The 26,531-nt window shown below is 42.5% G+C and overlaps 1 protein-coding gene across 10 annotated transcripts in view; it reads right to left on the bottom strand.

Annotated features, from left to right (window-relative positions):
* The window catches only part of AGAP1 (ArfGAP with GTPase domain, ankyrin repeat and PH domain 1), a 329,181-nt gene that overhangs the window by 50,309 nt on the left and 252,341 nt on the right, over positions 1-26,531 (bottom strand). For 6 of the 10 annotated variants that reach the window (XM_063162741.1, XM_063162742.1, XM_063162745.1 and 3 more), the window contains one exon: positions 8,339-8,416. The exons of the other annotated variants lie outside the window; for them this stretch is intronic. In XM_063162741.1, the coding sequence (XP_063018811.1) occupies positions 8,339-8,416 (78 nt within the window). The remainder of the gene's footprint in view (positions 1-8,338; positions 8,417-26,531) is intronic. 10 annotated transcript variants of the gene reach the window in all.

Below are 26,531 nucleotides of genomic sequence, written 5' to 3'. Positions count from 1 at the left end.
CTGTAAGGATGCCTCCAAGGCAGCAGGAGGTGACTTGGCACCTCCAGGTGGGGATAACACAGAGCTGAATGTCATTTGCAGGTGCAGGGAGGTACCTGAGGGTCCAGTTTATTACTGGAAAACGGTGCATGGGGTAAGTGGGAAAAGAAATCATGGAATGTCCAGAGTTGGAAGGGATCCAGAAGGATCAGACCCCCAACAATCTCACCCTGTCCATCCCTGGGAGTGGTGTCCAAACCCTCCTGGAGCTCTGGCAGCCCTGGGGCTGTGCCCACTCCCTGGGGAGCCTGGGCAGTGCCAGCACCCTCTGGGGGAAGAGCCTTTTCCTAAAATCCAACCTAAACCCCCCTGGCACAGCTCCATGTCATTCACCTGGCTCAAAGATGAATGATGCACAGCTACAAGTGTTCCACTTTAGCAACACACTGTTCCAGACAAACAGGTAGAGATGTTACCCAAAATGCCATGAATTAATCATGGCCAAAGCCTCGTTTATCAAGCAGAGCTTTCAGGGTTTCCTGAGGAAGATCCAAGAGGAACTACTCCACAAAAAATGAAGTCACATTCAGCCCTGTGCACAACACAGGAAGAGAACACAAGACTTTAGGTCTCTGCAGCACAACTGACTCCTCTGATCTCCTCTTTAATGATGCTGATCACACACATGGAGCTGGTTTGCCCAGGAGAAGTAAGCCCAGGCGAGCTGCTGCACCTTTTCACGTGGGGCTGGAAGGACATTTTGAGGTCCAGAGAAGAAAACAGAGCTGGGAAGGGTCTGGAGCCCCAGGAGGGGCTGAGGGAGCTGGGCAGGGGCTCAGCCTGGAGCAAAGGAGGCTCAGGGGGCCCTTGTGGCTCTGCACAGCTCCTGACAGGAGGGCACAGCCGGGGTGGACAGGGACAGGAGCAGAGGGAACGGCCTCAGGCTGGGCCAGGGCAGGCTCAGGGTGGGCACAGCAGGAATTTCTGCATGGAAAGGGTGCTCAGGGATTGGAACTGACCAGGGAGGTTTGGAGTCTTTAAAAAATTTGTAAATGTGACACTTGGGGACATGGATTAGTGGTGAACATGGCAGCGCTGGATTAACTGCTGCACTTGATGATCTTGTAGGTCTTTTCTAACCTTAATAATTCGATGATTCTATATCCACTGAAGCTTCAGATTTACTCCCCAAAAAGCTGTGCTGGTTGAAGGCATCCTCCTTAATTTTTTCTGCTTAATCACACCAGTATTTTATTTTCCCCCCCCAAGCTCAACTGTGAAACAAAGCAGCAGTGCCTGCTCTACATCAGCCCTGGGGCAATTCCTTTAGAAGACAAGGAACAAACCTGTTCCTGTATGTCCTCAAGCACAGCACACAGGAACAGGAAAATCCAGGCAGGAGGATGAAGTTGTTCACTTTTTACTCTTCAGCCAAATTATAGCTTGTGCTATTTAAATCCCTGTGAGCCCAATCACAAAATTTTATTAAACAGTTTTCCATGTTTAACAGTTATTCGTGGAAAGGTCCACTATAATAGTATTTTAGCACCATCAACCTGTCGAAATCAACCTGCCCAATTACTCCAAACTACATTAATAACACCGGATATTACACTAATTGTGTCCAGTTTCTATGCAGACGAGGTCCCACGGGGCTAATTTTGCATCCTCAGGGGCAAGCAACTCAGCCATCAGCCTGATTTCACCAGGAATCCCTCCTCATTACACAAGTCCAGGCTGTCAAACTTTTTTTTTTTTTTAAAGAAAAAAAGGTTAATGGGCCAATCAGTCATCAATTATTTCCTGGAAGGGCAGCAGAGGAAGGGTTAAAGTGTGAAGAACCAGCTGCCACTGACTTCCATTTGGAAGTTATTATCAACAGGAGATGTCTAAAATGCTGTTGTTGTTTGTTTTGCCTTTTTTTTTTTTTGAAGAGAGAAAGGTGGCTGGGATGGGAAATGAGCCAAAACTGCGAGATTGTGATGATATGGAGGGAAAAGCACAAGGGAGTTTTTCTTTTAGTGGAAGCCCACATGGAATCAGTGAATTTTAGGGTGCCCAGATGTGGCTGCTCCATCCTTGGAGATGTTCCAGGCCAGGTTGGACAGGGCTTGGAGCAGCCTGGGATGGTGGGAGGTGTCCCTGCTCATGGCAGGGGTGGAATGGGATGGGCTTTAAGGTCCCTTCCAAATCAAATCATTCTGGGGTTCCAGGGACACTTCTCACCATCATCTTTTCACACCCAAGTTCACAATTTATTTTGCTCTGCCAAAAAACCAGACACTGCCACAGCCCACCCACTTCTAGAGAACAGAGAGATACAATTTCTCAGCAGCAATGGACTGTGGAAGGAAAAACAAATGTGCAGGGCATGGCCCCCCTGCCTTCCCCATGCCACGTGTTTGTGATGTGGGACTGGGATCAGGCTGAGAAACCCACACTGAAAATTACCACAGGATACAATTAGTCCATAACTTGTTCCAGAGAGCTCCATTTTTAGTCTGTGGAATGCAGGGAAAACACATGTCCAGGAGCACTCACACCTCCTGGTGTCTCAGGAGTGGCTCTGAATAATGTGCACAAATCACTTGGTCTCCATTCCCACTCCCCTCCTATTTTACTCTCACTACTAAGAACTGCATGAATAACACCTTGCACCAGTGAGGGGCACAATTCCAAGTCCCAAAATCCTACAAGATCAGGCTGGGAGGGACCTCAAGGATCACCTGGTCCAACCTTTCAGCAAGGCAAGGGCTCCTTTCTGCTGTGCAGGAATCACACCCATCCTGAAAGCTGCCCTTTAAATAAACACATATGAAGGTATATCTAAGAGGCATTTATGAGTATTTTGCCAGAATAAGACTGGATTTTCTGGCTTCCAGGCCCACCAGGCTGTGCATTTGTATCTCTGCCCAGCACAGCTGTCTGACAGCAGAGTATGCTGGTGCTGCTGCTAATTAACAGCAGCTCATCATGCACATCTGGAGGGTGGTGCCACTCGCACAGGAAACACTTCCCAGCAAGAAGAAGTCAAGTGCAGCACCAGAAGCCCTCGAGGGGGTGTTTCAAATGCTCCTGAAGCACCTTCAAGAGCTGAGGTTGCAGCCTGAATCCCAGCCAAGCCTGCCTCGAGCAACACCCAGGCCTATTTCAGCTCCTTTTTCATCTCTCCTGAAAATCTCTTCTGCTCAAGCACCACAACCCTTCATCCTTTCGAAAGGAGGAGAGGGAAGAGCTGCTGGGGTGCCCTGGGAAGCAACAGGAGTTGTTTACAAGCACAGTTTGTTTACAACAATTGTGTTATTTATGTCCCACGTGTGTTGGGTCAGTCACCTTTGCCACTCAGTGAGAAGCACCCCCCTCACTTGGCAGATAAGTATGTTTATTAGCAGCCTCAATTAAGGAAATATTTGTGCCATGTCCCACTGGGCATGGCTATGCTAATACTTCTCTCCTCTTTCCAAACCCAGTGTCTGAATCTAATTAGTTTTGAAAATCAACCCCATCAGGACAAGGCAGCTCTGCTGTCGCTTGCCCACAGCTCTTGGTAAAGGTTGTGTTCCACTGGAAGAGTTTTATTCTGGTTTATAGCACATTTCTCTGAGTGGTGGGGAAAGGCTGAAGGCACTGAAGCCCTCTGCCTCTTGGGCTCGATGTTTTATTTGGGTGCCAGGACAACCCAAGTTGAAAAATTTTTAAAAATTCAGCTTAGACAGAAAAACTAAAAAAACCAAAAATCCAGTTTAGATGTAACTTCCTGCATGGCAGCAACAGCATGACTTTAAAACCAAAGGTAGCCTGGGACTGCCAAGTATGAGTACCCAAACAAAAAAGTTTTCCCTCCAGTGCCCAGCAAATCCAACCAAAATCATGCAACAGTAAGGAGGGGGAAAATCAGGATTTAATATCTTTATCCATGCAGAGTACAGGTTTTTAGTTCCTCGAAGATAATCCTTCCTGCTGTGCTGCAAAATCATAGAATAACAGAATGGTTTGAGCTGGAAGGGACTATAAAGCTCATCCAGCTCCACCCTCTGTCATGGGACACATTCCACTATCCCAGGATGCTTCAAGCCCTGTCCAACCTGGCCTGAAACCTGTTGGTACGGGAGAAATTATTCTGTATTTTAATGATACTACAGAAATACTACAGAAATTATTCTGTATTTTAATAATAATAATAATAATAATGCACCCATGATAACAGGTGCAAGGTACCCTTAAAACCAGAGTGGGATTTGTTTGAATTAGAACTCACTGCTATTTATATACTATATAAATATTATATACTCACTGCTATTTATATAATACACTATTATATACTATTATATACTCACTGCTATTTATATACTATATAAATATTATATACTCTCTGTTATTTATATACTATATAAATATTATATACTCACTGCTATTTATATAATACACTATTATATATTGTATACTAGTATATAATGCTATACACTCACTGCTATTTATATAGTATTATATAGTGTATACTAGTATATAATACTATATACTCACTGCTATTTATATACTGTATAAATATTATATACTCACTGCTATTTATATAATATGCTATTACACACTGTATACTAGTATACAATATTATATACTCTCTGCTATTTATATAATATGCTATTACATACTGTATACTAATATATAATATTATATACTCACTGCTATTTATATAATATGCTATTATATACTGTATAATAGTATATATTATATACTGACTGCTATTTACATACTATATAAATATTATACACTCACTGCTATTTATATAATATACTATTATATGCTGTATACTAGTATATGATATTATATACTCACTGCTATTTATACTCACTGCTATTTATAAAATATACTATTACATACTGTGTACTAGTATATAATATTATATACTCACTGCTATTTATATACTATATAAATATTATACTCACTGCTATTTATATAATATGCTATTATATACTGTATACTAGTATATAACATTATATACTCACTGCTACTTATATAATATACTATTACATACTTTATACTAGTATTTAATATTATATACTCACTGCTATTTATATAATACTGACTATTTTTCCCCCTAAAGAAGCAAAGGATTGCCTCAAGCCTGGCTGCCTGCAACAGAGGGAGCATGTGGGACTCTCTCATTTGACTTCCTATGGAAAAGCACTCAAAATCTGACAGCTAAACAGTTCAGGCAAACTCCAACATGAATGAAAGTGAGACTTGTTGTAATGAGAGAGATCTGATGGAAGAGGTAACTCTGCAGTTTTGGGGCAAGGCAGGGGCTGGGCTGTGCTCCAGGAACAGGGACAGGAGGGGAGGGAATGGCCGAGGCTGGGCCAGGGCAGGCTCAGGGTGGACAGCAGCAGGAATTGCTGCATGGAAAGGGTGCTCAGGGACTGGAGTGCAGTGCCCATCCCTGGAGGTGTCCAAGGAACACCTGGAGGTGGCCCTCAGTGCTCTGGGCTGGGGACAGGGTGGGCATCAGGCCCAGCTGGGCTCGATGGGCTGGGAGGGCTTTTCCAGCCTCGGTGATTCCGTAACACCCTCAGAAGGCCGAGTCCTTCAGCTGGGATCCCACAGCTGGGGAAAATCCCACCCTAACCTTATTTTTGCTGTGAAACAGCCAGGAGAGAGCAGCCCCTCTGATGGGGAAGCCCAAGCACAGAGTCCCCCCATGCAGGGGATTATTGAGGCCTTAGGATTTCAGCTTTTCTATTTTTCCTGTATTTGTAATCCTGCAACTCTTTAGTGTATAACTCTGAACTCCATATAAAGTGTTCTCTATTGCTTTCCCATTTTGGTCAGACACAATTCCTCTCCAGGCCTGGGAATCAAGGACACCCTGAGAGATGGAAACAAAAGTGAGCTGGGAAAACAAACTTGGGGTAAATGATTTCATTACTTGCAGCTGTAATTGAGAGATTAACCCCCAATATGCAAATGGCCCAAACTTATAAAAGTATGAAAACCTTTGTCCATTTTTTGGGTGTAGCTCCTGAAGGCCCTTTAAGAAATAAAACTGGTTTTTATTCCCTTAATTCTGTCTGGCCTTTAGGTAGCACAAAAATCACCATCAGCTACCCAGAGCAGCACCTGGGCTGCAGCTTCCCCCAGCTCCAGCTGAGCTCTGCCCACCTGGCAGGGCACCTAAAAACACCAGCAGGGAGCTAAAAATGATTGGAGAGCTTTCCAAACCAAGGCTGAAGCTGAGGGAATTTTTTTTTTGGTGTGTGGATAGGTGTGAGTGGAACTGAGCAAGCGTGTGCCAAGGAGCAAAGCAGATTTGTTATTCTGGACTGTCATTTCCCATCATCGTTCTATTTTTGAAGGCATAATTATCCAAACATGTGGTTTTTAATACTTACAATGCTCATTAACTCCACATTTGCATGTCTCACCATTCCAGCTCTCACACAGTACCAGCTCACAGCTAAGAACATTGAACCTCCAGCTTTTGGGGGGGGGGATAAAACATCCAAAAAATGATACATTTGCCCAATTTTAGAATTTCATTTTGATGCTGTGTCTCAAAACTTGCTCGGCCATGGCCAGCAGAACTGTGTTTCCATACCAAGGTGCCTTCATTATTTAGTTTGATCAGTAAGATAAAATATCCTCAAATCAGACAGGCCCTACAAAACCTTGATCTGTAAAACACAAGGGAATTCCAGATATTTGTTCCTCTGCTGCAGTTTAAGAACAGGTAAATAAAAACTCACAAGCTTCTCAAGCACTAAACCTGTAGCAACAAACACACCTGATCAGAGGAAAAATAGGGCTGGGAGGTATAAACAGCAAATAGAAAATTGAAAATTATTAAAGTGTCTTTGTGGAAAAAAGACAACCCCAAGACTTATGAATATCTGACAGCCACTCTCTGTCTTTTCATATTTATTTGAAAAGACAATGAAAGGATCAAACCAGCCAGTTTAGCAGCTCTGAAAGGCAATAATTTTACACTTGGGCTGAGAAATGAAATAAAATTATAGTTAAAAAAAAAAAGCTGCCTTAACAAGCTGGAATAAAACCCCACTTTTGTTTCCTGTGCACACTTTGGCAGGGAGAGCCAGGCCCCCAGCAGCAGCCTGGGCTGTAATTGTGCAAAAAGAGGCTGGTGATATAAATCACCAAAGGTTAATGATCAGGATGTGAACAGAGGGACTTGTTTACAGAAATAGCATGCAATTTAAAATTTACAAGAGATTTAATGCCACCGCTTGGCAATCACTAAAATCAACAGCCCAGAAAACAGTGACATTAAGAAAAATATTACAGTTCTAATCATTCCAAAATAAGTCAATTAGTGTTAGGGCATGAGCTGGCGATTACTTGACCCATTTGGTTCGCACTTAAGTGAAGAGAAAAAAAAAATCCCCCTCCCTTATAGCGAGATTACTGAGTTGTGACCTATTTTGCATTCCCTGTTCCTTCCACCATCCCTCTTCCATGCTGCTGGAGATGCTGCTGGTGGGGTTTTTTCCTCCCCCTCCCCTCCGCCTTGCTTGGCTTGTGAGTCGTTCTGACCTTTGACATTTGTAATAATAATAATAAAAAAATATATATATATATTAAAAAAAAAAGGAAGTTTGTAATCGTGTTGTTTGAAGGTGGAGAGGGGAGGGGGGGAAATAAATACATAAAATTCCTTGTGCTATTATACAGAAGGCATGACTGGTGCCTTGGGTGGGGGAAAAAAAACAGCAATGTAAGTCAATTTGTGAACTTTGGCACTGGGTGACCTTTAGAAATACAACAATATCCAGAATTTACAAGCAAGAGTAGCACATGCAAATGACCCGGCACTGTCTCGCCTCTGGATTAGAGCTGCAAAGAGCATTATGGAGAAGGCTTGCACAAAACAAATTAAGATTGTTACTTAAATGTCATGGCACACTATTGTATTTGGCTACAGATCATTACACCTGATACTAACACTTTTAAAAACCGTAATAACTTGGGAAATATTACATTGAGTGCCCACATGGAGAAAGGGAAAATATATATATATATGTATCTCTTAAAAAAAATAAATAAAAGGAGAAAATGGGTTCCTGAAGTAATTTAAACATCACCACTCCACGACTAGAGGGAAAGGTCAAAATTTAAGTAAGCTGAAAGGAACATGAATGGCAAAACAAAAGGCACGAAGAGAAAGATGAAGAAAAGACCAAGTGGAATGACTCTGCAAACACGGGGTGGAAACAAACACGCATGCTTGGGGCAAATCTCATCTCCAGGGGCACAGGGAGAGGGGCAGGGAGGGTGAAATTCTGCAGAGGTGGGTTAAAAAAAGGGGGGGAGAGAGGAGGTGTTTGGCTGGGACGGGTGGGGTTGTTACCTTCGGTGTTGGTGCTGCTGCTGCTGTAAATATTTCGCAGGCTACCAACACGGTTTAGTTTCCAAGCTTTGCGTTTGGCTGCGTCCAGAGAGCAGGAGGGGAAGAGAGAAAAAAAAAATAATAAAAAAGAGAATAAAAATAAAGAAAAAAAGAAGGGGAAGGAAGAAAAAAAATTTTTTTTGGTTTTTTTTTCTCAATGAAAAAGGGGAGAAAAGAAACATCAAAAAGCATGTGAAGTAAAATCCAAGCACGAGCCTGTTCACACGTGAAAAGCTACAGACAGAAAATGCACACAAGGACCACTCAGCCCCTGCAATCTATGGCCAGTGTGGAAAACCTCATATTCAGAGTGATTCTTCTTTCACTCACCACAACATGACACGATTTGACAAGATTAAATGGATCTGCTATTGGAATAGACAAAAACAGACCAGTAGAAGTCAAAAAAAAAAAAAAAAAAAAAAAAAAGAAAAAAAAGGCAAAAAAAAAGAAAAAGGCAGGAAGTATTTGTGCAGAAGATACAGGACTGGACAAAACAGCTACTGTAAAATGTGATTTACTTCATGACAAAACACAGCCAGACAAGAGCTCCTTTTCCTCCAAAAGCCTGTGGGGATCACTTGGTGCCTGGAGTTCACCCTTAGACCTCCTTTTTACATCACCACCTTTGGAAACAGAGGTGATGATGTAATGACCTTAAACCCTCATCCCAGCAAATGTCCTTTGTAGCACTGAGCTCAGAGGAAGCAGAACCATAAAATAAATCCCAGAATGGTTTGGGTTGGAAGGGACCTCAAAGCCCATCCTGTTCCACCCCCTGCCATGGGCAGGAATACTTTCCACTATCCTAGGCTGCTCCAAAATTCCTCCCCCACTGCAAAATCAAAGTGTTTATTTGGAAAGGAGGGGGGAAAAAGCCTATTTTTTACATAGAATAGCAGCACCCTTGTTTTATTAGAATTGACCCAAACTTTGAGATCCTCTGAGCTGCTGCTTCCCAATGAGTAGAAAATCTGCCTCAAAAGGACCCTGCTGCCAGGCTCATTAGGGGACAGCACATTGTCACCCTCTTTAGAATCTTGAAGTTAGGCAGGGTTTCCTCACACAGGAACCAGATGAAACATCTGAGAACACCAGGACACCTGAGAGGCACTGGAAGAACAGGAAAGTGCTGGAATTGCCCTGTCTGGAAGTGTGTAAATGGCATTTGGATGTGGGAGAGGGTTTAGCAGCGATGAGCTGGTGGTTGGACTCAAGAAGTCTCCTAAGGGACCTCAGACCCTTCTCCCTCCCACCACAGATGTCCCTCACCCTTTAGGATGTCATCCACACCCCACAGCACAGCCAGTTCCAGGATACAATAATTTAAAAAAATTCCTTTAATATTTATGGGGGAATTTCTGTAGTGCCCCAGGGAGCTCAGACCAAACAGCTGCTGACAGGGAGAAGGAACAGGACACAAAGTCATCCCAGGCTTTAACAGAAAGCTCCATTTGCAGCTGAAGAATTAAAGCTGGAAGAGCACTGCCTGAACCCCCTTAATGTTAAGCCAGGTATGATTTGAATAAAGCCATCTGCAGGTTTCAATCCTCCATGCTGAAGAGGAGGACACATTCTCAGTGACATCACCAAATCTAAAAGTGCTTCCATTGGGTGCATCCTTCAAGCTGGAAAAAACCCTTTCGTTTAAAGACCTGTTTAAAGAAGTCTGTGCACTAGAGAGGCACAATTGCCCTGCAGAAAACTTGTTTTTTCCTCTGAAACATTTACATATAAATAGGCAAAATCGAGGCTTGGCACCCCTCTGAAAGGGAAGATGGTCTCCAGTGCACAGAGACCCTTTCCCAGAGCCTTTCCCATTTTTCACACTTTAATGGCACGTTTTGTGTGCAGGAGTGATCCTGCAGTCTGCTTTTCTATTAACCTATTGATGAAATAATCCATTTTAATGTGTTAAGTGTCAGCCTTTCCCTTCCCTTTCAACAAATGGACTTTTCCCACCGAGATGCTGAGGTGCTGACACATCCACATGCATCCTTTGGCATCCACTGGGCTCCTGCCTGCTTCCTCCAGGTGCCTTTAAGGATTCAGTGGTGCTTTGGACACTGCCAAGCAAAGGCTCTGCAGGGTGATTGATGTGCCAGGAGAGCAGAGCCATCCCAGCCTGCCTGCCTCTGGAATGACACACTGCTGTTAGCCACAGCCAGGCTGCAACAGGCCCTGCAGCTCATTAGCTGCCTGCTTGGTCTTTCAATCATCTCCCAGGATATTCAGCTTGTCTGCTCTGCCTTCACTTCCTGGGCCCCAAAGGAAAGCCAACAAAAGCTCTGCTGCCAGCTCCAGAGATATCTATATCATCTATATCTATCCCTGTATCTACAGAATCTATATTTTATCTCTATCTATCTATCTATCTATCTATCTATCTATCTATCTATCTATCTATCTATCTATCTATCTATCTGTCTGTCTGTCTGTCTGTCTATGTCTATGTCTATGTCTATCTATATCAGTATCTCTAATCTATATTTATATCTGCATCTATCCCTCTATCTATGTAATCTATATTTTATCTACATCTACATCTCTCTCTCTCTCTCTCTCTCTCTCTCTCTCTCTCTCTCTATCTATCTATCTATCTATCTATCTATCTATCTATCTATCTATATCTATACCTATCTCTATATCTATATCATCCATATAATCTATATATATATATACAATATATATACATATCTATGTCTATTAGCCAAATCTATTTTTATATAATATATATGATTGAGGCTAAAGTTGGAAACCAGTATATTTTATATATATATAAATATTATATCTATATCTATCTATACCTATGTATCCCTATATCTATATAATCCATATTATATATATCTATATATCTATCTAGACATATATCTATATATCTATCTATCTATTATCCAAATAATTTTCTATATAATACATAGAGAATATGTATTTTCTATATATATGATATAGAATATAGATTTGGATATATTTCATATATATGATTGAAATATATATATTTCATATATATATTATTGGGATTGGGGTTGGAAACCAGTATATTTTATATATAAATATATCTAAAAATATTATATCTATAGAAACCATATTACATACAGCTATATATCTATATAGGTATATATCTATATATCTACCTATTATCCAAATCATTTTTATATCATATATACAGAAAATATATATTTTCTATATATATGACATAGAATATAGATTTGGATATATTTCATATATATATATGGTTTAAATATATATATATATATTTAATATATATATGATTGGGGCTAGAAACCAATATATGATATATCTATCTCATATATCTATAGCTATATCTATATCCCTATATCTATATAGTCCATATATATATATATATATATATATATATAAATAAATATATATATATATATATATATATATATATAATGCAAATCTATTTTCTATATAATATATATATATATGATTGGGGTTGGGGTTGGAAACCAGTATATTTTACATATAAATATATCTAAAAATATTATATCTATCTATCCCTATATCTATATAAACCATACTATATATAGCTATCTATCTCTCTCTATATATATCTATATATCTATCTATTATCCAAACAATTTCCTATATTATATATATGTAGAAAATAGATATTTTCTATATATATATGATATAAAATATAGATTTGGATATATTTCATAATTGAAATATATATTTCATATATATATATGATTTGGGTTGGAAACCAATATATGATATATCTATCCATCTACCTCATATCTATCTATCTATCTATCTATCTATCTATCTATCTATCTATCTATCTATCTATCTATCTATCTATCTATCTATCTAATATGTATATATATATATATATATATTTATGCTTAATCAAAGAAACTCCGACTGGTTATCAATAAAATGCTGTAACAAATACTCCATTATCTAACAGAAAAACTCAAATTAAAAATGAAAAAAAGGCTTTAAGGCAGACTGATTTTTGAAGTAATTTCTGGAAGTGTGTTCCTCCAAAAATGCCACCAAGAAGTGTTTCTAACTAAAGATTGCAGGAAAAAAAAACCAACTAGGCAAACCTTCTCAAACCTCAAACATCTGGAATGAAGTTAACAACCTCCCAGCATTTAATCTGACTTTTCCTGAGTGAGAAGCAGCACTGGCCCTGGATACTGAGGATGCAGGGGAGCTGTGGCTGCCCCGTGCAGACCAAGGCCAGCACCTGAACCCACACCTGCATGGGCACTGAGCCACTCCCAGCGTGCCCCATGTACCCCACCCTGAGCCCTGCAGGCACGGTGCCTGCAGCACTGCCCTGGGCACCCTTCAGAGCAGGAGCTGTCCCTGTCCCTGAGCAGCGGGGTGGCAGCAGCTGCAGGACACCCAGCACGATGTGGGGACACAGAGCAGCCCTTGGCTGGTGCTTGAGTGCTCCCCGGGAGCTGAACTACCCCCGTGGGTGTAGAAAAGCTTTTACACCTGCACATCGGGGTGAGAAGAGCTTTGTTGGAACAGGAAGGAGGAAACCAAGGTCCAGGACAGCTTTTTGTAAAGATATGGAGGAACTGGGAATCAATTAAACTTAATCACTCCCAACTGCCACCTCTCTGTATTTCCTCAGGACATAACTTTACAGCTGTGAGCAGCCAGAATTTCTGTGTTTGCCTTCTGTAATGGGGCTGCTGTTTATCCTCTGCTGATGCACCTGATTGTCCTGCCCAGTTTTGATTACTCAGGTTTGCACTAAATGTGTCACTGCCACCACCATCACCTGGTATTGCTCCCGAAAGCAGGAGAGGTTTGTGGCAAGGGTTTAAACCCAGGTGTGATCTGAGGACACATCTGTTTGTTACCTGGGAAGTTCTCTAAGAATGCTCATGATGCTACAGCCAACAAAACCCTGCGTTAACCCTTTCCAACCTGCTCCAATATCACTGCCTGGGATCTCTGTACAAACCACAAATGGGATGGGACTGCTAGGAATGTGCCTTGAGCTGTTTATCTTCCAGCATCAGCCTCATTCCATGGTTATGGCAATGGGAAGATGCCAGCAGCTCACATCCCCACCAGCAGACAAAGAACTGCATGTTACAATTTACTTTAAAAGTTTTTGACCAATCACACAAAGCAAAAGCACATTGACAGGAGTTCTATCCAACCACTGTAAGCACAGGTTCCTTCAGTCAAACAATATTGCTTATTTTGAATACAATACCTGCTTGTAAGCATTAAAATACAATGCACAGAGCTCCATTATTAAGCTTAGAACTTCCTAATATCTTGGTAGATAAACTTTTCTGTAGCTTAGGGAGGTATTCTAGCCAAGCATTAATACACAGATCATTGTTCTCTTTGTCCTTACCTTTCTAATTTTTACATAATTTTTCTGCTGCCAAATTTAAGGCTACTGCTTAACTCTAATCACACTTCTGCTGTCTCTGAGGCCTGCCTTTTGTAGGTTTCCTAAAACCCTCTGATTTTAAGGATTCCCACAATTCCTCCTTCCCACCACCATCACCTGCCATTGTTCCCAAAAGCAGGAGGGGTTTGTAGGAAGGGTTTAAATTTAAACCCAGGTGTGATCTGAGGACACATCTGGGAAGTTCTCTAAGGTTGCTCAGGATACTACAGTCAACAAAACCCCGCATTAACCCTTTCCAACCTGCTCCAATTCAGCTCTTTTCCCATTTTGATAAGCAGAAACACACTTTTACTCCTGGCAGAGTGCTCACATGCACAGGTACCAGTGCTGCAGCCAGGCATTCCAGATGTGCTAATGTCACCTCTGGTGTGGCTGTGACAGACCAGACAAACAGTCCCCAGCCAGCTGATGCAAAGCTGCTGTGGCTGCTGTGTCCGAGCCTGGGCAGCCATGGTGGAGGAGGAATTCCATGGATTACATCCCTGGAGTGTGCTGAGCAGGGCTGATTAAATGAGGCACGCCACAGCCCTCAGCATCAATTATCAGAAATAATAGGATCTCTGCAGCCGGGCTGGGGGAAGGGGGCTGCAGTGTCAGCTGCTTCCCACAGCATCCTCCCAGTGCCCAGTGCCAGGAACAAAACCAGCCAGGCACCCCAGCACTGCAATTCCACACTGGGGAATGGCAATGAGGGAAATCCCACAGCACAGGGCAGCTGCTCCAGGTAACACCTGCCCAGCAAAACGGAGCTCTGAGAGGAGGATGGAGGCAAAGCTGGATATTTCGGGATGAACTGCATCCCTCCCCTGCTCCTCCTGGAGCTTTCCTGCCCCACACGTGGTTCCATCAGGGCAGGCTGGGGAGTCTCCTCTCTTCTGGGGGAGCAGCTTGTCCAAGCAGACCCCCCTGTGTGGCCAGAGGACTGGAATGACCTCACCGAGAGGCAGCTCAGGACATTCTCGGATCATCCCAATTTGCAAATCTGCAAATTCTCAGATGCAAATTTGCATGCAAATCTGTCTCTGTGACTGTGAAGGGGCTCGACATTGTCTTATCCTATGTGAAAGCAGAATGACAAAAATTCCTCAAAAAAGGGTTACAAAACCACCAAAACAAACCCCAGACCTATCTAATCTAGATGTGTACATAAATATGAATGTCTAAGTAAAATGAATTGGATATATTGCCCCTCAAGATCTGTCCAACACTACATTTTAAAATGAAAAAAGGCCACAAAGTGCATGGATGTTATAGAAAACACAGACTCATGAAATGCTTTGGGTTGGATGGGACCTTGAAGACCCCTAAAGATCTGGTTCCAACCCCTATTTTAAAATATTATTATAAACATCATTATAAATATTTTATAAATATTATAATAAATATTATCATAAATATTATCATAAATATCATCATAAATATTATTATAAGTATAATTTTAAATATTATTATATTAGGTAAATATTTTTATACTTATAAAATTCCCTATTTTTCTATTTATTCAATCAGATTTCCACAATGAACCATCTCTAAACACCTGAAGGTGACTCTGAAGTTTCCCATCGTTTCTGTTTGGAGCAGGAGGGATTATCAGGATGCACATCCCAAAAGACAAAAAAAAAAAAGGGGAGACAGAAGATATTTTCATATGGCAACAGTTCTTACTATGCCCAGGCTCCAGAACACCCAGAAAAAATAATCTGGTGTGAAGTAAATTAATAAAAGTGCTGAGTTACAGAAATTTCCCCAAATACAACTCAAACTGTGTGATACAAAAAACCCCAACTCTTTCCTCTGCCACTGAAATCCTTCCCCAAGCTCTATTTCAAACCCACCAAACACTCTAAAAGCAATACTTCAAATCACATGAATAGTTAATTACGTTTGCCTTCTCCTCAGCTTTGAACATTTCAAATGAAGGGGGAAAAAAATGAAAACACATTCATACTTCTGCTGGTGACAGGGGGAAAAGTTACTTTAATTAAACATTTCTAAAAAATGTTTTCAGTTCTTTTTTTTCCCCCTCCTCTTGCAATATTTCTCCACCCAAACTTCTGCAGTAGGTAAAGGAGCCACTAAATGATTTCAGTGCCTTTCCAATGCACTATAAACATACAGGGTTCCAATTGACAAAAAGGAAATGGTAATTGGAAACATTTTTCTCAGTTTTTCATTATCTGAAGCAGAAAATTATGGCTCTTTTCTACACACACACACACACACACAAAAAAAAATCCTTTTCAACCACCTCGAAAAATCGTCTTTTAATAAAAGCTTTAAATTATACTATCATATTTCAAAGGCAATGAACAGTTAAAGCAGCTAATCAAAGGTATAATTATTTAATGACTCTGACTGCTGCTATGTGGCAGGGCTGGGATGGCTTGGCTGTGATCAGCAGAGCCCCAGCTCCAGCTCTGGAGCATTCCAGCCTCCCATTCCCACGGGAAGCTCCTCCACTTTGGGGTGACTTCACCAGGCCAGCTGAGCTATTATGGAATTAAGGGAATTTCACTGCTTTTTTGGACACATCTGGACTTAAAAAAAAACCAAACCAACCCACAAAACGAGCATAAGAGGTTTTCCTGCAGAGGAAATGACAATATTTCCCTGACAAAATGGGATTTGTCAAGATCATAACTGATTTTTTTTCCTTTCACTTTTAATGCTGCATGACAGTTTTCTGTAAAGCCCAGCTGCCCCACTCTAGTAATTCAAATGTAAAACACCTCCTCCCCAAAAAGTGCTTATTGAAAACCTGTCTTAAATGCATTTTAATCTTTTTATTGAGAGGAATCTGTATTAATTTAAATATATAAAAATAATTTAAATATATTAAAAAAATTTACTCCAGGTGAGTGAAGCTGTGAGCAAGCAGAGCTTCTGACTCCATTCCATTGCTTTTCCCATGTATTTTACAACTGGAAATATGACTGGAGTAACATGCAATCATCAGGCATTAATTAACACAGCTGTCCAGGAGTGTACAGTGCACCTTGGCTTATTTTTAATTTCCAACAGAGCAGTTTGTGCCATTACATCTGAGCCTCCATCCTAAATATTAACTTCTATTATACTTTTTTTTGTTGTACTAAATTACTACTTTTTTTTTTTTTTTTTTTTTTTTTTTTTTTTTTTTTGGCTACTCAGCTAGATTTCACAGAATCACAAGGGTTGGAAAAGACTTCCAAGATTATCAAGTCTTGACCAAATGTCACAAAGCCCAATAGCAAAGTGCCACAAATATTCATTTTTTGAGCACTTCCAGGGATGGTGACTCCCACCACTACCCTGTAAGACACTGGACCCTCTGGAATCTCAAGGATATTCACATTTCTCCCCAGTTGCCTTGATCCTGGGGTCAGTGTCATGCTTGTCACCAGGATCACGGGAGCTCAGGTGACACCAGCACTGGGGTGGCACTGGAAACCAGACACGGTGGGGGAGCTGCCCCTGCCAGCTCTGCACCTCGGGGCACCCCGGGATCAAAGGGGACACCCAGGGACACCACAGACGGCAGCAGTGGCACCCGTGACAGCCAACCCTGCTGGATGGGACACCAAAACCCGCTGGATTTGTGGGGAATGTTCCAACAAGGCAGGAATGATGGGTTTGATTTTATGTTTTTAGAAGGTTAATTTATGATATTATATTATATTATATTATATTATATTATATTATATTATATTATATTATATTATATTATATTATATTATATTATATTATATTATATTATATTATATTATATTATATTATATTATGTTATATTATGTTATATTATATTATATCATATTATATTATATCATATTATATCATATTACATTACATTATACTGTATTAAAGAATATTATATCAAAGATTACAGAAAGGATATTTATTTAATGTTAAAAAGTTAATCATGAAAACTCGCGACTCTTCTTAGAGTCTTGGCACAGTTTGGTTTTGATCGGTTAAAGAGTTAAAACAACTCACATTAGAATTTAATGAAATAATTACTTGTGGGTACACCATTTTAAAATACATTTTTCATGAATAAAACGGGAGAAGTAAATGAGATAAGAATTTTTTTTTTTTGAGGCTTTTTAGCTTTTCGGGAGAAAAATTCTGGGCGAAGGAATTTTTTATGAGAATGTGAATGCTACAAAAACCACCTGGGTTTGGAGAGCCCTCCTGGCATGGAATGGCTCTGGCTGAAAGGGTCACCCAGCCCGAGAACAGTTCTGGAACACAACATGCACCTTCACTGAAGCCCTCTCAATGCACTTGAAGGAGATGAAGAAAAAAGGCTGAAGAGGAAGCAGAATTTGGGGGGAGAATCCAGGGAACTCCTGCCAAGGTGTCTTACAGAAAGCAAGCCAAGACTGAGCACCAATATTTATGGAATTCTTCCAGCTCTCATTTCCTGGAGATTCTTTTGTAGATCCAAGTGATGAAGAATTTGATTTTCCCAATGCCCAGGCTAGGCATCAGTGTCACTTTGTTATTCCAGCTCTGACTTACCCTGAAATGTGAACTACTGAACAGAAATCAGAATTATTGTTACCACCTCCCATTTTGGTCACCTTTAATCCACATCATCCGCCCCACTGCAGAAGGAAACTTCACACAAGGTAAATATTGGATTTGCAGGGAATGCCCTGACAAAGGCAGGAAGGCTAATTTATTAGTTTATAATACTATATTATATTAAAGAATACTATACTAACTGTACCAAAGAATAGAGAAAAGATACTTACTGAATGCTAATAATAATAAAAAATAATAAATATAAATAATATATAATAATAAATAATAAAAATATAATAATGAAAGCTTGTGACTCTCTCCAGAGTCTGACACAGCTTGGCCCTGACTGCCCAAAGAGCCAAAACAACTCACAGCAGAACCCAATGGAACAATCACCTGTGGGTGAACAATCCCCAAACACATTGCACATGAGCACAGCACAGGAGAAGCAAATGGGATCAGAATTGTTTTCCTTTTCTCTGAGGCTCTGAGGTTCCCGGGAGAAAAATCCTGAGCAAAGGGATTTTATCAGAGAATGTGAATGCCACAGGTAAATAAAAACTGAGGCCCAAACCACACACAAACCCCAAATTAGTGTATATCTAACATAAAAACGAGTTCTTTGTGACTTTGCACACTTGTGAAAATGAGCAGGAGCCAACCTGCCAGAGCTGGGTGTTAATTGTTCAGCATGTCATCCTTGTTAATTGTTCAGCACCACCCTGCTTGTGGTGTAGCATCTCCTGTGAGAGTGGGGATTCCTCACTGGAAAAATCCTGCTTGGAGAGATTCCCTGTGCTCACTTCCCCCACAAAGTGCTCAGCCACCTGTGATGATTATTTCTCTATAAACCTGAAGGATCATGCAAAGACAGGGGAAGGATTTAGGCTGGAAAAGACCTTTGTGACCATCTCCCTTTGTGCCTGAGCTTCCACATCGCCCTGCACTGACGGAGCAGGAGACTCCCAGTCCCTCGCCTTGGCTGAACTGGAGACCACAGACCTGCTGGGTCCTTCAGTCTGAGGAGGACAAGCTGAGCATGGAGGGCTCACTGCAACTCTGAGCTTGGCAGAAGCTCCTACCCAGGAGAGCACCCACAGCACCCACAGGCTTGGCAGGAAACTGGACAGGATATGGGGGAATGCTTAAAACAGAGGGAAATTGGGATATTGGGAAGGAATTCCTCCCTGTGAGGGTGGGCAGGCCCTGGCACAGGTGCCCAGAGCAGCTGTGGCTGCCCCCGGATCCCTGGCAGTGCCCAAGGCCAGGCTGGGGCTGGGAGCAGCTGGGACAGTGGGAGGTGTCCCTGCCAGGGCAGGGGTGGCACTGGATGGGCTTTGAGCTCCCTTCCAAACCCAACCATTTTAGGCTAAATCTATTAATTTGCATTTTAGAACTTCTCAGAGGCTGCACAGCCACCTCAAATGGGACAAAGCAGCATGGAATTCTCACAAGGACTTTACAAACTTCCAGCTGATCTCCCCAAGCAATTCTTACTGCACAAGTCTCCATCTCTTTGGGGAAGAGTCTTAACCCAGCTCTCTTCCTAGGGAGAAATTCAGTACTGAGACACCCCATGGGAACAGAAAAAATCTTTCCAAGGGCAGAGAAAATATTTTGTCTCCTCTCCACAGCCTGCATTTCCAAGGGCTTCCCCCACAGGAGTTGCTACCACGTATGGCTGCCTTGGGTGGGCTCCTCAGATTTGGTGTTAATTTGCACAATACCAATGAAAAAGGTAAAAATCATTAGGTGGAAGATGTTTGTGGTTTGCTACTCCCCAGCATCTGCCCACAACTTTGCACAACTCCATCCAGCTCAGGGCTGTGCTGCTCTTACACAAAGGTTGTCATCCCTGTAATTTGACTTTTGTAATTTGACTTTTTTCCCAAAAGCTGTGGTTGCTGGAAATCCCTGGGGAGCTGCTGTGGTCAGTTCTGGAATGAAGCTGAGAAAAGGAGGATGGGATTTGCTATTTGGATGTTTTGAACATTAGGCAGGGCCCACACAAACACCACAAGGGACCAAACCATGAATTAAGAGATTTGTGCCAGAGTTGTGCTGCCTTTCACCTTTCCAGCAGAACCCTGAGTAGCAACTCAGATAAACATTAAAGAGAAATATGAAATCCTGAATTTACATCAGCTGCTGGTGTCCCAGGCTCCCTCCCAAGCCACAGCCCTGAGCTGTTCACCACTGACTGGCTCAACCACAGCGCCTGTTACCGATCACTTATTGAATAATGGAAGTGACACAACTGATAAAAGCTTTCAATCCTGGAAAAAAAATGATTTATAGGATTTCACTCCACTGGCACTGTTATTTGTGTGACAAATGGTTGGACAGACACCAGTTAATCTCCACACAGCTCCAGCTCAGATGGAGCAGCCAAACGATCAGGCCCTGCTGACAGCAGAGCCGCGCTGTGGGGAGGGGCTGAATGCTGGCACTGCACCCGGGCTCAGCCCCAAACCAAGGCACCCAGAGGGCTTGATTTTATTTTTGGGGGTGGTGGGGCAGGCAGAGCATGGCAGGGATGAGGAGTATCCCATAAAAGCAGGAAGGTGCAGCTGGGGAGAGCAGCCCTGCTCCTGCAGCACAGAGATGAAACCATCAACACCAGGGAGGCGTCAGAGGTCTCAGGAGGCTCCAGATCCTCCAGGGATTCTTCCTGATGGCCAAAGCTGAGCTGCAGCGTCACCCACAGCTGTCAAGGCTGCAATACTGCAGTGTAATATCAGTGAGAGCTGCAAACCCCACCTTGCTGTCAAGGCTGTTATGTTGCAGTGCAACATCACTGCAAATCCCACCTATCCTCAGCTGGGAGAGAGGGATGGGGCTGCTTTTGAGGCAGAATAGCCCAGGATTTCTCCCCCTTGAGGAATGAATGGAGTTTAAAATTTACAAGCAGCACATCACCAGCAGCTTTATCTCACTGGTGGCATCAGCAGCATCCTGCTCCCTGTAGAAGTCAGGCCTATTTTATCATCCACTCCTTCAAAAAGCAGCAAACCCCTCAGAGTGCTGAGCTGCCACGAGTCTGCATTATTCTCTCGGGTTGCTTTTCAGCTTGGCACCCCAAATCTGCCATTTCTCTCATTCAAAAAAATCATTTCCATGTCTATAAAAATCATTTCCATGTCTATAAAAATCACGGGCAGGGACACCTTCCACTATCCCAAGGTGCTCCAGCCTGGCCTTGGGCACTGCCAGGGATCCAGGGGCAGCCCCAGCTGCTCTGGGCACCTGTGCCAGGGTCTCAGCATCCTCCCAGGGAAGATTTATTCCCAATATCCCACCTAAACCTGGGTAGAGAACAGAAAGCCCCAGCAGACGAATCTCTGGGTTGGCCACAGAAAGACAAGAACATCAAGAGAGGGGGATAAGAGGACCTGATAAAGGAGAAGCAGCAAGAATTTTCTTCAGAAGGTCTAAAAGACCTCTGGAGTGCTAAAAACCCCCCAGGCTGCACTCCTAGTAGCAGGAGAAATGCAGATGGAGTGTGAAGATGACTGATTCCATGGGAAACAAGGAGAAAATCCCCCTTCACAGCTGCTTCTTGTGATCTCAGGTCTAACTTGGTGTGTTTGCTCTTGAAAGACACTTGTGATAATGTGGCATTAAAAATTGCCCAGCTCCTTATCCCCTGACAATCTCCTGGGAGAGACTTGAACAACTCTGTTACTGTGCCAATGGAAATTAAGTTTCTAGGCAGATCCCACACCAGCCTTCCCAGGATTTCACACTGGATCAGTGTGAGGTTAAATAACACACAGGTTCTTCAGGATCCCTTCCCTCTTTCCAGATTTCCAACTCCAGTAACATCCTTTTTGGATTTTTCCAGTCCTCTGCAACATTCTCACAGCTATGAGATCCCTTCAAAATTGTATGACCTTTCCACATGGAGAAATGGCACAAAAACCCCTCACAAAACACCAATACAAAATGACTGCCAAAACACTGTGCAATCAAATATAATAAAGGTTGATACAGATTATTTCCTTCACTGGGCATAGCTGGACTTGCTTGGTGGGCAAGAACAAATGGGTTTGGTAAAGAAAGTGAGCATGAAAAGCCAGGTAAAACAAAGTGCAATCAAAAGAGAATTTTTATGAGAAAATCAGAGTTCTCAGCCAGACACTGCACCCTGGGTTCCCTCAGAGTGGCAGAACCTTGTCCCCAGGTGAGCTGTAATGTCACTGAGAGGATAAAAACCCCTTAAAAATGCTGTGCCAAATACAGGCAGCTTTTCCTGCTCGGGATGGGAATAAGCTGGATGTGCTGAAAAGCTGTGAGTGATCAATTGATGCTCTGCAGCTCCTGTGAGTGGCAAAGAGGAGATCCTCTCCTCATTGATTGGTGCAGCTCAGGGAAGCAAATTCACCCAAAAATGGAGGGGAAACCATGAACCCTGTCCCAGAGATGTACAGCAGGGACAGAAACAGGGACTTGGGGGGAATTTCTTCCTCCTCATCTCCCACCATTCCCACAGCTCCCATTTCAGCCTTGCCCATCCCTTGCAGAAGTGGCTGGACTGCTGACTAAAACTACCAGCATGGAGGTGTCTGGCAGTACCTTTTATTGCAGATTAAAATCTCCATCATGCCTTTCCACAAAGTTCTTTAGGAGGAAAACAAACAAAAAAAAAAGAGATGATAAAAAAATAAAATATATATTCATGTTGAATTTGCCCATCAAACTGGAGTTGATGTGTTAGGACAGCCCCACAAAAAATGAGCACCCAGGAGGTAGTAATTCCTACATGTGTGAGTGTGGCACTGCCTTGAAATGACAAAACCCTTTCTGTTTCACAGGGTCTCCAGGACCTACTTCTCCCTGGAAGGATAAGTGGAATGAACAAGAATCCTCTGAATGTTCTTTGGATATGCAACACCCTCCTCAAGCAGGAGCAAAGCCCAGCACAACTCTCAGAGAGATCCAACGTGCTGCCTCCTTTGCTGCTCACAAAACCATCTTGGATTTTATTCTGGCTCTCTGGGGGACAGTTTATGTCAATCTTTTCTTCTTTTCTTTTTTCTCCCCACAAGTGTTGCAGGTTAAACTTTGTGCCTAACAACCCTGACAGAGTCCCTTCACATTCTTTACATGAGCTATTGAGTAGCATTATGACAAATTATGGGGCCTGATGATATGGAAAAGGAACATCTCCTCCACTCACAGGCTGTGGAGGAAATCAAAAGACTGAAAGAAATATTCCTGGCCAAAAAAAAAAGCCAACAAAAAACCTCAGAACCATGTGGGGAAGCAGCAAGGTTCATTATGGGCAGATTACTCATGACTCAGGAGTTCATTATTAATGGATTATTTACAAGTATTTCCAATGGGCTGTCAGCTGTTCCCCTGGGAATGGCTTTTCAATAATATCCACAACTTAGAGAAAGAATGATGGGCTGTATTGATATTTTTATTACTAAAGGCAGCAGGTAATCATCAATATGTTTTAAGAGAAAAGCAAAGACCTATTTCCAACCTCCTCCACAGTTATTTTTACATGTCATAACAGCTCTGGGCATATCCTGTACTCTTTAGTTAGCAACAAATGACAGGGCTGCACTTAAAACCTTGTGTACATGGAATTCTGTGGAAGCAGATCCTGATGTTCTGTGACTCTGGGATTCTATGAAGACCTGCTCTGTTAGTCCTCCCTTAAAAAATAAAATAAAATAAAATAAACAAAATATAAAATAAAATAATGTCTAAGATCACACCATAAATTGAAGCCCAGATCTCCTCTTCCACAGAGGGAAGCCTCCCCCTCATTCCAGTACATCCCAATCCTCCCCAGGTTACCAAAGCTCAGCTCCTCACTTCACATCTGGGATCCAAAGTTTAACCATAAGCAGTGGTGACCAAATTCTTGACTTTGCCTGGACAAACCCGTGTCTAAGTGTACTCAGAGAGACTGAGAAATAGAGATTACAGCTGACAGATCACTAAAAATTAACCAATTCTCACATTCTCCTTATAATCACCATGGATCCTCACACCAGAGTCTTCAGGTAATCTGGTGAGCATTAACTTACATTTTACCTAATTATTAAAAGCACTAAGCACATATTAATCTATGATTTATTACAATTAGGTTTGTTCTAATTTAATTAAACACTCAGGCCTCCTAAGTATTCTATGAAGCTCAGGTATGTTGCCTGGCAAGTGGGGTCTTGCTGAAAATAATTTTTCAGGAATCCTCAGTGATATTTCAGGGATCTCCAAATGGGAACTATTACCCCAGATGAGAGCTCAGTTTCAGGATGAAAATGTACATTTAGTCATTGGTTAAGTGCTGCCAGACTTCCTTCCCCACCTCCACCTTTCCAGGCTCAGATTGCTGGGTCACTCCTGTGTGATAAACACCAGGTCTCACCATAAAATGGTGTTTATTTACAATAAAAAAAAAAAAAAAGAAGCAAGCAGTTATTTCTGACTGCCCACTCAGAGCCACACACTGAACGGTGGCCAGCCAACCAAGAAGTGATTATGTGTGTGACAATGCTGATGTGAGCCCAAAGTAGTAATATTGCTTCCAATTTTAAGGTTAAGCAAACCATGAACTGCCCTTTTACGTATAAATATGTTGGTTAAAGCTGGAAGTTGTCTGGAAAGGAGCTGGATCCCTTTGGCGTTTTGTTTTTTGAAAAGCCCCTGTGTTTATGATCATCACAAACCAGCCAGCACCACCAACAACTTTCAAATGAGGATTTAAATACTAAAATATCCTTCTTTAAGAACCATTTTCCCCTTGAAAAGCCTGCAGGACCCCTGCACGCCGTGCATGCAGGCACTGGAGTCCCAAAGGGAGGAGCAGAAGGAAGAGGGAGCCACAAGAGTCTTGGAGCTGCCAATTCCTTGTCAAGGGAAGCAGGGGCAGAACCTCTCCAGCCTGGCTGGGTCACCCACCCCCAGGGAGGGCAGGACGTGGGTTCAGGACACGAGGAGCTCTTTTTGCCTTCCTTTGGAAGAGAAGCTGCTCTGAGTCTGTGTTTGCTGAGCTGTGTGTGCTCATCCCTGTGCCAGCAGCCAGGCTTTGCCACCCTGAGAGAGGGGAGCTTTGGCTCTGGGGCAGCTTTGGTGCCCAAGTCATAACAAACCTGAGGGGCAGCTCTGCATTTTCCATCTTGGTCTCCATCAGGGAGGTGAAACCCTTGGAAAAGGCAACTTTTCAAGGGGAGGAGTTGTCCTTGGTTGGTTCTGTTGGCTCTGTTGCAGTGGGAGCTCTGTTTGAGCTGCTGCCTGTGGGAATCTGTCTTGGAGCTGCCAATTCCTTGTCAAAGGAAGCAGGGACAGCACCATCCCAGCCTGGCTGGGTCATCCATCCCCAGGGAGGGCAGGACATGGATTGGGAGACATGGGGAAAGAACCAAAGCCATGGCAGTGCCTGGAGAGCCCAGGGGATGAACCTCTCATGGGATGAACCTGCCTGGGGACAACCCAAACCATCCTTTCTGTAAAAAATCCCACAGGTGTTTCCCACATCCCATACCCAACATCCCACTCCCATGGGAGATCTGCCATGATTCACAGAGCTGTGATGTCCCTGCCATGTCCTTGTGTGTCCCTGCCATGTCCCTATTGAGCAGGGTGTGTCACCACAGAATCTCTTCCCTGATTGCCTCAGGTGAGCAAAACCACAGATTCCCACAGGCAGCACAGCTCAAACAGAGCCCACAGTGCAACAGAGCCAACAAGGGAGAATTCCTCCCCTTGAAAAGTTGACTTTACCAAGGGTTTCACCTCCCTGATGGAGACCAAGATGGAAAATGCAGAGCTGCCCCTCAGGTTTGTTATGCCTTGGGCACCAAAGCTGCCCCAGAGCCAAAGCTCCCCTCTCTCAGGGTGGCAAAGCCTGGCTGCTGGCACAGGGATGAGCACACACAGCTCAGCAAATACCTCAAAATAGGCACAAATCCCCCCAAACCAGGATCTGGAATTTCAGACAACAGCTGAACCCAAATTCATTGGAACAAAACCCAACAGCTCTGTTTCAAAGAGAAAAAACCCACCAACATGACTTTTTTTTGCTGTGATTTCTGGTCTGGCCCTTATGTGGGAGGTGAGAACTGATTTAAAGAAGACAAAGATTTTAAAAAAGAAATTAAAGTTGCTTTTTTAGGGGTGGGGCTGGTCAATTTGAGCTTAGTTTTAGGGAGAAAACCAAACCAAATAAACAATCCAAATAAAAGGGAAGCAGTAGAAGAGGGGCAGTAC

Source organism: Melospiza melodia, chromosome 8, assembly GCF_035770615.1.
Source record: "Melospiza melodia melodia isolate bMelMel2 chromosome 8, bMelMel2.pri, whole genome shotgun sequence".
NCBI lineage: Eukaryota > Metazoa > Chordata > Aves > Passeriformes > Passerellidae > Melospiza > Melospiza melodia.
The sequence above is the reverse complement of the archived record's forward strand: the minus strand, read 5'-3'. Positions and strand labels throughout refer to the sequence as shown.